This window comes from Schistosoma haematobium, chromosome 6 (assembly GCF_000699445.3).
Source record: "Schistosoma haematobium chromosome 6, whole genome shotgun sequence".
Taxonomy (NCBI): Eukaryota; Metazoa; Platyhelminthes; class Trematoda; order Strigeidida; family Schistosomatidae; genus Schistosoma; species Schistosoma haematobium.
The window spans coordinates 8,704,945-8,719,521 of NC_067201.1; the positions used below are offsets into that span (position 1 = coordinate 8,704,945).

The window sequence follows — 14,577 nt, forward strand, 5'->3', positions numbered from 1 at the left end:
CATGGAGATCTAATGTCTGTCCGAAAAACGTTTTGAACCAATGTAATAGCATTCTGTTGTAACTCACTTAACAAGTATCACTTTACGTAGTCGATTGTGAGTTACAGTGACTGTGTGAGGACTAATGATATTGCCTCATAGATCAAACTGAATTAAACGCTATGGTGTTCGGACTTATAATCCACTGGTTGAAAAGTGATACTGGATAGGTCGATTGTTCTATTTGATAGTATGCTTTGTAATGTCGTACCGTAAAATTAAACGCTTTCTACCAGTAGCGTCATACTAGTACTGGAAGCTTTTCTCATCTGTATTTTACTTTCTACTCCTCCTCAATTGATGTTTATTTATTGTAGATTTGGTTTTCAGAATAAGTTGACATGTTATCACTCTTCTTATTTAGCTCAGATTCACAGTCATTCAAATTAAACAGCAATCAATACTTTTTTTCAGATTATGGTTCATCTGTTGCGGTAGAGCTATTAGACAGTTGGAGAAAATAATTAATAGATTGTTTATTGACCTGAGTTTCGTTCTAGTTGGAAAAGCATATCTGTAATCTCAAAAGGACTTATTCTGACTTTGAGATTGGAAGACTCATTATCCAGCTTCAAAGTCAGCTGACCTGTAGGGTTGAGATATTTACAATATCGTCATCCGAATGGCTCGATGTTAGCATCTGACCGTGAAACCGTCACAAGACAAAAGGTGCGAAGAATAGCGATAAAGATTTGTTTGACTCCCGAAATAAATCAAAATGATTTAGAAATACACAAAGTTTTACATCATTTATTTACAGTTAGATCAACAGTCAGATTTGTACAAACTGTAGTTGTATTTTTAACAGTCAAATTCACGAGCTAATCTAATCTAGATCACCACTAGAAACCTGTAAAAACTAAGCGACTGTTCACTCACTAGTGACTAGCTTCAAGATGGATTTCCTGGAGTTCTAGTGAGAAGCCGTAACTAGTGGAGTCCACTCCATGTCCGTGGGTGTGGGACACTTATCCACCTCAGACAATGGATGAATGGCTGCTCAAGGTCATGGATGACGGCTAAGGAGTCTAAAGGTTAAGCGAGACCGAAGGTCCTTGACTCGAGTCCCTTTGGTGCAGGGTTGTGGACGCGCACTGCTGAGGAGTCCCATGCCAGGAGAAAACAGCTGTCCAGTGCATTCAAGTTTTCAATGGTGGTCTAGCTTAAATCGACTCATGAATTCAACTGTTAAAACTACTACAATATCCACAAACCACTATTTTGATATGTTGTATTTCACAATAACAATTCAATAACTTACTACATGAACATATTTCAAATATCATACAATTAGGTATCTATAATCCTTCTTAAGATGTAAATGCATATCACAAACGACTAGAGTAAAAAAAATCAGTTTTACATGTCATTCACATTCCAATTGATTAAGCAACTACTCATCGCATCAGAGAGAAAAATAAGAGAATATCATACGAAACTAATTGTTGTAGGCATATGGAATAAAACTCATTAAGATATAGAATTATAAAACATGACGTTCAACGAAAATAGTTTACAGTGAGTATAGGGATGAGATAGAAAGCAAATGTTAACTTAGAAGCTCGTATAACAGTAAATTAATTTCTTTACTGTAGATTTACGGCCATCTAAGGATGATGTACTTGAGAATTAAGTAAATCTATAGTGATACATCTAACAAGAGTACAAATAGAAAACAGAACTTAAGATGAGAGACTATAATTTATGGACGACCTTTGAGCGACGCTAAAGTGACCTTGAGAGTGTACACCTAAATGAGGGTTATAAACCACTGTTAGTCAACTACAACGTAGGACTAGGCACATATGTGCATCGGTCCAGGTTGCCATACCGCATTAGCACAGCAAGATGAACACCGGATTCATAGGAGTGCTTAGGTCAAAGGTGGTAATATATAAGAGAAGGATTGCATAAAAAGATATAGTATAGGAAGAAAGAATTAGTTAGTAGAAAGAAAGATATGAAGTGATTTTAATCTTTTAGTTTAAGGGAAGACAGAGAGTGTATACACCGACGCCATTGTAATCGATTCAGAGCCATGTCACCAAGAGTCTCCAACCATTGGTTACGATAGTCACGCAGACCCCAATCAAGTAGTCTGCATCTACCAACGTGGCTCATACTAGAGGTTAGTGTCTTCAAGCACTGATGCCACGTTTTGGTTTTGCCGCCCACAACTTTCTTCCAACCATCTCCAACACCGGTTAGCATTGCACGTCGTGGTAGTCGGTGTTCAGGCATACGTAACACGTGGCCCAACCATCTCAGTCGATGAAGATTCACAACCTCATCAACTGATTTACCATCATTCCCTAATACCTGCATCTAACCTCACTATTATTTACCCGCTCATCCCAGCAGACGCCTGCAATATTTCTAAGGCATCTGTGGTCCAATACTAGTAGCTTACGAGTGTCTTCTACTCTTAAAGGCTATGTTTCGCTGCCGTAAATCAAAACACTGTGAGGAATTAGAATTATGATTTACAGTTGATGATTAGGGTTAGAAATTAGATTTAGGGTTTTCGTCACTCTGATTGGTTCGTCTATAAATTATAGTCTCGACAATTATTCAATATGTTTTATAACTTTCTTTTTCTATCTCATATTTACTTTATATTAGATAATCTAAGACGAAGTTTTTCAGTTCGACCTATTAAAACAAATAATTCAGCATTTACAACTTATGTTTCATGTACTTCATTAAAACAAAAAACATTACCAACTGAATTATTAGAATATAATTTACATGATAAAAATGATTTAAAAACGTATTATCAACCACGACATAGTTTTGAACAACAACAGCAACAACAACAACAACTTACTTCAGACATAAATATATTCTCTATATTGAATACTGAACACCAACATCAACAATCACAACAATGGAAACGTGAACATAAACGTAAACATTTTAAAGGTATTGCACCGAAACGAGCAAAACATGAAAATAATTTTACAGTGAGTTTAAGTGTTATATGAAATAATACTATCAAGGGTATAGTGAATTTTATTAAGAATCATTCCTCATTGATTTTGAACAGACTTGGTACAGAAATGTTCAAATTGAGGGCTTATTAATAAATATCTACTTAATTCTATATACTAATTTATTTGTATAGTTTGATTGAATCCGTTTAATGACAAATTTAATATGTGGAACCTAGTACTATATCAAACCCACATGGACTATTCCGGCTTTCGGACAGACCAATTTGTTTATTTGTCTTGAGCCATATTTTTATCTTGTCAATTATCCACTCACTAACTTTGACTATTTTCATTTGTGAGTGTATGCGTGTGTATTGTTTATCTTACTCATCACACGTCTGTAGCTTATTTTTGTTTGATTATAAATATCGAATCTCACTTTGTCAAGAAGAGTTTGCTCATTCACCATCTCCACCTCGCTTCGTTCCCCATTAGTTTAACGACCATCTCCGTTTCGCATCACTCCCCATATATATGCATGTGATTGAATCTTATTCATTGATTCGACTCTTAATTCGCTCGCTCGCGCACATTGGCTTTTCCACTCGAAGTTTATCGATCTGTGCTATTCGACAAAATACTGTAGTTAAAAGTTTGTGTTACTTTCTGAATTTGTATACCTTTAGGACTCATTTAATAACGGTTATCAGGGTGATTGATGTACAAGGCCTAAGGCATTATCTCGAAGTTAATCTACTACAACTTTTGACAGTCAGGGTTATAACGCTTAAACGTTACCTGAAAAATTTAAATGGCATCAGTTGTAAGAGGATTTTACAACATCTAGTGTGTCAAGTAAATTCTTTTTTAGCAACCATATCGTTTCACTATCTCCATTGACCCAGTGCCTTTTTTAAGTGGCCATTTTACGTTTCAGTAACAAAACAGAACTGTAAAGGGCTAAGATGGTGAGAACGATCTAGCATAGTGACAGAAGTACGGAAAAGATTCTTACACTGATGGATCTTCAAGTGGGTTGTCCTGATGTAACTAGTTAGTCATTAGTACTAAACTAACACACATAGACGACAGGCTACAAATTTAAGCTGGGTATTTAAGTATAATCCCATAAGTCCAGTCCTAATAACTTGAGTAGTTTAGTTCACATATTTTCTGGACAGACTGTTTGCAGTTAGCTGAATAGTAAGTGCTTTTCCGCTTTTAATATTTTCAAGTTTCAAGAACAACCACAACTACGCAACATTCCATTACACCAACGAATTGGTATACCTCAAAAAGATTCTTCACAATATATACAAGAGACTCAATCAACTCCACGGGAATTATTCACTTTAAATAAATTAAGTCAATTTACGAACGGTGAACTGATAGACATGGAAAATGAAAACTATCCTCATCACTATAAATTATCTAAAAAAGATATTAAACATGTCCTACCATCATTAACCAACATGACGATGATGAAGCCGACAATAACAACAGTATCAGTAACACCTGTCACATCAACTACTAATAATATTATGAGTAGCGTACAACGATATCATACAAAACTATACCACCCACAAGTAGCACCTCCACCAACAGCATTACCATCGTCATCATCATCTAACTGGATAATAATGCCAAATCAGAAACAATGGAATAACCAGAAACAAAATTCCCACGATGGTGATGAGTCGTCGTCTTGCTGTATTTCACAAAACGATAATGAAAGTGAAACAACTAGTGGTGGGAATGATTTGCGTCATCAGAATTCGGAGTTCAAATCTAGAACACTACCAAGAGGAATAGACCGATCTATGGATCCGATGAAAACAATAAAAAAACCAGCTAAACGAATGAAATATTACGAATCGAACTCGGCTAATATTGACCAAGATTCAATTTCCCAAGAATTACTGCATAATAATGATGATGCTAAGAAGAGTAGTTCACCGATAACGCATAATCTTATTAAAAGCACTACTAATATTAATAATAATATTTGCAAACCAATTTTTGAAAATCTACATTTATTTGAAAGTTCCAGTGAAATTTTTCAATGTAATTGTAAATTAAGTAGTAATAGTAAATATCAATTCCCATCTAGTTATTCAGTAATTGATGAAACTTTATCAGATGTAAAAATTAGAGATGACAATACTAGTGGCAGAATCGTGCGAAAAAATGCATCATGGAATGATATGAGTTATAGAAATGAGTATTTATGCTATCATGATGATGATGAAGTGGAGGAGAGTGACGAAGATGATGAACTAGATGAGCAGACAAATGGAAATACTGAACAGTCTTCAGAGGTGGATAATTCTAGTATTGAACGAGTTGAAGGTAAGTTCAGAGCTGTATAATATTTGTGTATAGAAATAAAACTACATGTAAATATTGCACAGACTGATAGCAAAATGCTTTGTTCTACCATGGATTAAGTAAGCTCTAAATACTTACTAACATGTTAAATAATCTTTGCTATTTGTAGGTTGTATTCGTCACAGATGAAATCATGTTTATTTATCCACCAGGTACTTGGAAATGATAAACACTATTTTTGACTAAAGGGCAATCGACTCAAGATACTACTTGAAATTCTTAACGTCAGTAAAGAGGAAATATGACCGCTTTGAAACAAACGATATTATTTCAAGTGTTAAATTGAATATTTATAAGCGTGGGAAAGGTATCGCTGACCTACTGCAACTCAAGACCATAAATAAAAATTGAGGTAGTAAATACCTTACTGATGGTGAAGTTATACCCATTGGTAGGAGAGCATAAGCCTGGATCGTCCGCCGTTACCGTGCAATGCGGCTAATGAGAACTATAACCATATTTATGCAATTATCAACGTATGGAATATGCTAGACTGAACTGCCGCCTCGAGTGGACAAGCAGAAATGATTCGTAAGACGCTACTGCCTTTGGGCACATTACTGTTTAGAATATAAATGGCAGTGTTCTAGTAATGTAACTGGTAGCAGTGTTACAGAATCACTAGACAGCATACAGCCAGCTTCATTAAAAATGGATCCCCCCTCTTATACTATATACCAAGTAACAAACCTCTAAGGTTCACATTTGTCGATAGGCTTTTCAACTTAAAAATAAGAACACTGCTCTTTTTTTCCGTATTATTTTACAAAACAATCGGAATAAACGACAGTCATACGCAATATGGAACTCGGCACACATGTTCAGGTTGTCCACATATCACCAAGTTCGTGTCTAAAACAAACCTTGGAAATAAATGACTCCACACTGAAACAATGTTGGTTTCAAGTGAAACTATTTCTCACTGACTGTCTATAACGATAAATATATGTTAGTCATTTTATTTCGATATAGCTTTTACCCATACCTAAGGTATGTAATTATTGAATCTTATATTTTAATTAGATCCAAATGGATTTAGAAATCTACAAGACAATCAGTTGCCTGATGCAACTTTATCGCCTGACAGTGGTACATCAGTAGAATCTCAGTGTCAAATGAATATGAGCAATCACACCACACCTATGAAACGATCGCACGAGACAGCTGTTGTTATAATTACTTCTAAAGGTCGAACAGTGCAATCCACAAAAATCACATAATGGTGTTCGTAACATAGTTGTAGTGAATTTTTTCTTGAAATGAAATGTCACACCCCAACAGTAGCAAACACCTAACAACTAATACTTTTTGTTCCAAGGAATTTTGAGTATTTAAAGAAAAAACTATTGTTCCTCTTTTTGTTGTCCTACCGGTAGTGATAATATAAAATACTAAAAATTAAACTTTTATATGATAAATTGTTTTATTTTTCATATGGACTCAAAGACATACATTAAATAGGGACAAGAGATTTGGAGAGTTGACAGATTTTGTCGAGTCTACTCCAAAAACAAGAGGTTGTGAGAATAGATCAAGCACGCTGAAAATAGAACGAAATAAAGATACAGTTTAGTATGAATAAACACTAGAAGTTAATGCACGAGGAGATAATCTACTAACAAGCTAATGATGAACCATCAGTTCTTCGAAAAATGCACTAGATACATATATACTGCATAAACACAAGTACGTGATGACGTTCTATTCTTAATGATTTTAATTAAAAGAAATGGCTGTACTAAACAGACAAACTTACCTACCTTATTAACAAGAAAATAGAAGTGTTTGTCCTATGATACTAATGTTTGCAAGAAATCCAAAACTATTCCAATAATATTTGAGACCTGTATACTTCCACTCTTCATTCACACAAAGAGACACTGATGACTGTTACAGTAAATTTAACCGAAAGACTGAGAGATGCTAGAGTCTATTGAGTCAAGTTATTTTGCCCAGCCTTAAGGACAATTATGAGCGGAGGCGACTTAGATTTAAAAATTGTCTAGGTAATGGTGGAGAAGGATAAAAGTGAAAAGGCAGAAAAGATAGACATTGGTACACAACTCTTTAGACTTGCCAAAGTGGAATAAAGTTGGCTATTAACAAAACTATTGCTAAAAAAGGGGAGCACAGACTAACTCAAAGATTGGTCGACTGGAAAAATGTGCGCAATATCATGCGAAACAGTTTAACTAAGCTGTAGCTACTCATTATAGGGTCTAATTATCCACCGACAACCTGATTGAGATTGACAACTCTTAGAAAAGTACTGTAGTTTTGAAGTGAAAAGGTATTAGGTCTTGATAGGTAAATTCTAGAGATCCTTTGATAATGTCTCTAGAAATAACTCTGTTTAGAGATAAGCCTCATAACCAGAAACTCTCATCAGATTAGTAAACAAATGACAAACTCCCGTTTGGTTGTGATGGAATCCAAACTTTTGAATAATAGAATGGATTTTATTCCCTTTCAGTGAAAAATGGTGTATTAACGCTAACTATGTGTTGGAAAGAACTCACGCTTATTAACCTACTTATTATGGAACCCTTCTCAAGATCTAAGAGTAAATAAGTCACAGCACTAATATATGTTCGCTCAGCATTTAGGAACATGTAAAATCAAAGAGCGAGTATAAGGAGAAGCATTTAGATTGGCATTACTTCGGTACTGTGAAATAGCCTAAAAAACGTATGAAGACTGTTTATATTAGATTAAGAATGCCTTTAAAGCAAGTTATGTGTGCTTTAACCGCTGCGTAAATAATGTCGGGTAAAGTTGTATAACACTGTGTAGAGATAGCAAACAGATTAATGAGATGACGAACTTTGTTGAATAAAATAGTAAATGCACATTCAGATAAGCTTCCTATTTAATTCCCCACCAGTTGTTTCGGACTACTTTGGTTTGTACTCTTTTAATTGCTATGCTGCGAAGCATGGCAACTTAACTCAGTGTATATTTGCTTACAATTCACTGAGCATCGGTCAGTAGTTATCAATATTCTGTACTAAATAGCATTGTAAAAAAGCGAAGGGAAAGGCAGATTTTTCGTGCGTTTTACGAGATTACTTAAACTAGAAGTTACACAAGCTCCTAAAAGAGTAGTTTTAGTCGTTGTAGTGGGCAACTGTGCAAATGAAGCAAGTAGATTGCACCAAAGCAAAAAAAAAACGAGTAATTTTCAAAATAGCTCTAATACGTAACCCATATTATAGCAAAATTTGGAAACAAAGCTAAACAAAGAATGAGATGGATCCTAGATAAGTAAGAATATGAGCGTGTTTTAACTTCGAGCCAAACTTACATAGTAACATTTTAAACAGAAAACACGGTTAGTAGTTGGACTGGACATCTAGGGATGGTACTTAACTGGTGATTAAGAGGACAGAAAACGAATGCAGCCACGATACTACGACCGGTTCTAGGCTCATGTCAGTTAACATCTACGGTCATTGCATACAAGTATTACGTACCAACCAAATAGTCCACCTTTTAACATGACTCAGATCAATCAGTGGATCAATATATATGACAATTGCATCGATAAAATGATATACTTAAAGAACCTCTTAAATTATAATCTCACGTTGTACTGACCGACAAGAGAATTTCAACTTTACAAAAGAAAAACTTGACACCAATCCTATGCCTAGTAGATTACATTTTACAGACATCTAGATACGTAATTATCAGGTATGGAGCGAACCTAAAACCGTGATCAAGTTGCATAACATCATTTACGAAATGAGTACTCACACTAGTGTTTATGTTTCAAGCCGAACTGTAGCCACAGTAATAACATTTCTGAACCCATGTCAAGAATAACCTGTCCCGGACTCGTTTAGGCGCTTATGATTTGAAGAAAGTTAAGCAGAGAACTAAACGGCTACTTTTATCTAGATGCTTAATAAGTCAGACAAACCAGGTTTACATTCTTGGGAGTCAAACAGAAACATATTAATAAAGATGTACGGATTACCTGAGCATTATAAGCAGCCAACTGTGCGTCTAATTCTTCCTTAGTAACTGTAGGTTTCTGAATTCTTCCGCGACCACGTGCACGACCCCGACCACGTCCGAAACCCCGACGAATCGGTGAACCACGAGGGCGAGTAACGCGGGGACGTGATGTTACAGTAGTTTCGACAGCTTGAGGAATAAAATACGCGTCAATTAGTGAGTCTTTAATAACATCAAAACTGTTGCCATTTTATTAGTGAAATGAAATTTAACTTCAGTTCATTATATGCGTGGTTCAGGTTCGTTAGTACCAATATAGGACTTTAAGCTCAATTATTTGTTATACTTCTGGCAGATATTTTTCCAGAACACATAATATGGTAGGCATCAAGTGTGCCCATGTGACAACACTCAATCAAACCCACAAAATAAAGAAAAACTAAGGAAACCTCCCTGCCCATGATTATGGTAATACCAGAACCTTGAGACAACGGCGAATTCCACTACGCTCCTCGCCAATGTCCAACCATTTGAAAAATGATGCAGGTGAAAATCCCCGAGAGAAAGTGGGTTTGCTCCATAGTTGGTAACACCATGAATTACAAGTTTTAGACATTCCAGCAATAGAAAACAACAAAAACATATACTGGCAGCACGTCAGTTTGGAAGCACTATCTTCCCAAACAGGGTGGAACATCACTGAATGGTAACGAAGTCAACAGTTGCTACGGAAGTGATTTCCTGGTCGACGTGGCTGACTGTGTGTTGACTAACCTGCACCGACCAACTGAATGACCATTGGGCGCCCATCAAGCGGTACACCATTGTAGTGATTTTTGGCTTTTGTTGCACTTAGTGGGTTCACGAAAACGACTTCTGCGGTGCCAAGAGAACGACCACTTCTATCATAATGAACAGTAGCCTTTCGAATTGCACCAAACTCACGAAAAAGTTCCTACAAGATTATTAATAGCTCAGATACCTACATTTATATCATCATTGTTAACACCAAAGTCCAAGTTTGAAATGTGAAGCCTCGCTGCATTTCCAACTGTATTACCAGATCCTTTGGGGCTACGACCATCTTGGAACATATCGTGCTGCCACTTGTCAGGTAAGGCTCGTGACTAAAAAATGAATAATTATTTTACATGGATACCATTCCATTTGTGTTTCGCCGCGCGATTCCACCACGACGGACACCTCGCAAAGATTCACCACCGCGACCGCGTCCACGACCTTTACCTCTAGTTACTCTGATGCGCTTCTGTTGGATAATATCATCGAGACTCTGGTCCATTATCAAGTTTGAACCTCGCGATTTCGCACAGTCCCGCCACACCGGACTTTGGTTTCAATGTCCAAGTGTTCAAATTTCAAACATTGCTACGTAAAACTAACGAACTACTTGTACATTGGGATCTTTGTCTCACAGTAAGAGAGTAATTTTGGTTACGGAGCAGTAAGATACTATCAGATTTTCCTTCTAGAGGACGGATATTCAGATCACCATAATTAATAATGAAATTGAAGGAAAAGTAACATTTGAAGTAATCCCTTTCAGCATCCATAGAACTGGAGTAAATACCGCGCGTTCTCCTGAGACGATCGTCAGGAAATGCTGTCGCGTTTGCCCTGTTAAACAGTCCCGTAAATCGTTGATCTGAAATTTTAATGTAAACTCTTTCGTTTCTGTTTTTGCATGTCGACTAAAGTGGTGTTTATCAGTAAACAGTATTTTAATTCCAGTCACTCAAGATCTCATTTGTAACAGCTTACATATAAATTTAATACAAACTGTGATTTACAGCAATTCAGTGGACTGAGGCTCCAACGACATGACATAACGGCCGGAAGTTATAAAAACCATATCTACTGTAGTAAGTTAGAAACTCACAGGGTTGGTTTGCCTGATATCTCGATTTAGGGTAAAACATGACCCATTTGAGGGAAATTTTGGGGAGGCCGCCATGGTGAACTTCGGAGAAATTTTGCGGAAATGGCACAGAAATCCCAAAATTCCCGAATATTTCCGCAAATTTTACACTTTGGTGAAGTCGACTTATGTTTATTAATAAAACCCCAAAATTTCCCTTGACTTAGGGGTTTCTGTCCCTGAAGATTTCCGCTTAACTTTGCTTTTTTTCCCCAAAATTTCCCCTGATTTTCGCGCTTTCCCTCTAAATGTCACCATAATCTTATTGATGTTATGGCAAACTCGTTTTAGCGCAATACTTTTCAACAAATTTCTACAGATATCACAGAAAAGCCAGGCGAGAATGCATACATACACTTTTTGCTGCGATATTTTATTATTTTTAGTCAATTACGCAGTGAACACAAAGCCAAAGAAACTTAACGTTAATCGATCTATCGCTGTAATTAAAAGACTGATTCGTGACACATTGAAACGTTTATTACGATTTATAAAATTACAAATCATTGATTTAGACATGTTTTCTTCATTGCCTTGCAACGTAAGCACGTTACGTAGACGTCGAACTATCATTCAATGTTCTACAAAAACAAAAAAATATTCTTTAGTTTAGAAGCAAATGTCATGATACGTAAAACGTCGACGCCGTATCAACGACATAACATTGTTGTTAATAATGCTAACAAAAAACATACAGTTACGTCTGTTAAAACTTGAGAAACCAGCTGAAAGCAAGATGGACAACAAATAATTTTTTTACTGACAAGAAAAAAGTTGTTTCAGTATAAATATTGATCACAAAGTAATATTAAGACTGCAATATTTATAAATCAAACATGTAAAGTGCTTTTAGCCCACCCTTTATTTGGATCTCCACCCACGCTTATTTACTTTATCTCTTGTGTCATGCAAGAAAGAATGGCTCGCCACATCCATGGAGTGTACTACTTCTTTTTCGGGACAGGTTGCACTTCGGAATGGGAAACAAAGAACACCAATGAATATATTAATACTGTGTAAACTTACTTTGAACCGTCCGTTAAAATTTGTACTTACTAATACCAAATGTACTTTTCGTTCCGTGTAATGTGTACGTGTTCACCAGTTCCAGTGACAACAGGTAACTTAGACATGCTTTTGTTGATTTACGAGGGTCATCACATATGAGCTCGTACAATCTGGCCACCTGAGATTTGTTCAAACACCTGTTAGAACTTACGAGCTGATCACGGAACTTTAACTCATCTAAACCAACTTCATAAGAACGCAACTCCTCATGTGTTCTTATTGGGAAAGCAATAGTTGACTTGTCTACTTGGTCGGTACGCCTGTCCATTACACCCATGGATGAGCGTTCATTGAAAACAATCAGTTTATCTGTCTTGTTAGACAGTTCAGCGGCTGCTTTCATGATCAGTTTTAGCATTTTACTGTCATCATTGCATAGCCTTTTCTTATCATGTTTACATTAACTCCGACTTACAGTTTATTAACTTCCATTGATGTACATGGAAGCGGTGGTGAGAAAACCTCTGTTTTCGATTGACTACTTTATGAGCGTAGATTACATAGTTACATACTTCGCTATAGGTGAACGTTTCCTGTCAAAGTGTTAACAACTAGAAAGTCGACCGGGGCGAATCCAGCTTCAACCTCAGCAACCTCTAGTTCTTCAGAGGTGCATAAATAATCATTAAAATTTGTCAAGCAGCCCTAACAAAAAAGTGGTTTAGTAAGTTAAACAATTTGCCTTTTTTGCTTTTCCGCTTCATACGGTAGCGTTTCATCATCTGTTGTAATTTTCTTACTGTAACCGAGTACTGCGGTTAAACAGACTTTCATTTCCTCGGCTAAAAACAATGAATTTAAAGTGATTATAACTTACCCCAGCGATCCAGTACCGTGCATTTTCTCAAAGTGAAGCCACTATCACAGTCGACATTATCAATAATATCCTTAGCAGTCACATCATCGCGATAAATAAGATGGTCGTTGTTCAGCTGCCATTTTTCAGGGATGAAAAGGACTTGCTTTTTCTCCTTATCATCAACCAGCATATATTGTCCTGACTGATGCTGTAAATCAATGCCGAGGCGCTAAAAATTGAAAATTTATTACGTTCATGAATATTCATTAAAACTTCCTGATGGTGAAGCCAAAGCACTAACCAACAGACACTTGCTGCATAAAGTACTATGTTTGCGACAACCATCGAGAAATGATGTCACATTTCCTATTAGTATGTATTCAAAAGGGGAATAATAACCTTGTAAAGTTTTTTCGGCATACAGATACACTTGCAAAGTATATCTGTCAGTGTAATCCACGTACGCTCGTGACTTAAAGTGGAACACTTAAATATACCGATAGTATTGGAGGGAAAAGGGTCCGTATATTAATCTCAAGGGTTATGGAATGCCCGAAACCTAATTCGGCCTCCATCAGCCATTTGTGTGACGAACCCTGGTGGACCATTGGCGAATACTACATTGTCCGGCCTTGTAGCAGATAGCTTTGAGTTACTGCAAGTAATGATTTTCTTGGATGAATCACCACTTACCTCAGGCTCAGTCAGATTGTTAGCCACGTCCTGATCCAGTAAACTTTGAAAATAAACTTTTTCGGTATATCGCTGTGCAGCTTTTTTAGCCTCAGCAAACTCGCAGTGTACTGAACGCCTAATTTTCCTCATGTATGATTCCAAAGGAAAGGCAGAGAACGACTCTGAACTTCTATGTCCAATAACGTGCTCTGTAATGTGCTTTAAACTATGCACATTATAGATTAAGTGATCCCTACCGTAACAGTTTTCATAGCCTAGTAAGAAGTTGTTCACATAAACCCGAACGCTGTTCGCGAATATGGTGTGCAACTTAGGGTGCGATAATAAATATATTGACAAGGACAGGCACTGGAATTTTCTGAACATTGATAGTGGCAACCTATCATGAAGAACTACAGGACCTAAGTACAATAACAACAACGGACATTCAGTTGCTTTCCATACAGAGGCTTCATATAATGAACGGCATTTCCTTTGAAAGTCGCGTGTAGTATGATTTTTACATAATTCTAATGCTAAACTAATGGACGAGAAAATAGCTTGGTCCATTCCATTAAGTCGATTAATGGCTAGATCCTTCCATAAGGAAATTAGTTTTTTAATAACACCTAAATATATCATATGCATCGGTTTCGATGGAAAGCTTTTTATCATATCTAGTGGTAGACTTTCGAATACACTACTACCACGATGATGGATAGATTATGACATCACTTCTGAATTTGTGTTCACCATTGGGGAAAGTCATTTGACCACCC

The 14,577-nt window shown here is 36.5% G+C and overlaps 2 protein-coding genes across 3 annotated transcripts; one reads left to right on the forward strand and one right to left on the reverse strand.

The window, feature by feature from the left end:
- The first annotated feature begins 2,473 nt into the window (after window positions 1-2,473).
- On the forward strand, window positions 2,474-6,580 carry NETO2_1 (Neuropilin and tolloid-like protein 2). Its single transcript, XM_051216792.1, has 5 exons — window positions 2,474-3,327; window positions 4,207-5,321; window positions 5,355-5,419; window positions 5,470-5,512; window positions 6,384-6,580. The coding sequence occupies exons 2-3, from the start codon at window positions 4,367-4,369 to the stop codon at window positions 5,417-5,419; spliced, it is 1,020 nt and encodes a 339-aa protein (XP_051065407.1). The 5' UTR covers window positions 2,474-3,327; window positions 4,207-4,366; the 3' UTR covers window positions 5,470-5,512; window positions 6,384-6,580.
- Window positions 6,581-6,764: 184 nt separating this feature from the next.
- ALYREF2 (Aly/REF export factor 2) lies at window positions 6,765-11,165 on the reverse strand (the record flags this gene model as incomplete). Of its 2 annotated transcripts, XM_035733554.2 has the most annotated exons (6): window positions 6,765-6,900; window positions 9,340-9,509; window positions 10,095-10,275; window positions 10,307-10,447; window positions 10,480-10,666; window positions 11,119-11,165. In XM_035733554.2, the coding sequence occupies 6 exons, from the start codon at window positions 11,163-11,165 to the stop codon at window positions 6,892-6,894; spliced, it is 735 nt and encodes a 244-aa protein (XP_035589129.2). In that variant the 3' UTR covers window positions 6,765-6,891. The 2 variants fall into 2 exon arrangements, with proteins under 2 accessions (XP_035589129.2, XP_051065408.1); XM_051219443.1 differs by having other exon boundaries at window positions 9,340-10,275.
- Between the last annotated feature and the right edge of the window lie 3,412 nt (window positions 11,166-14,577).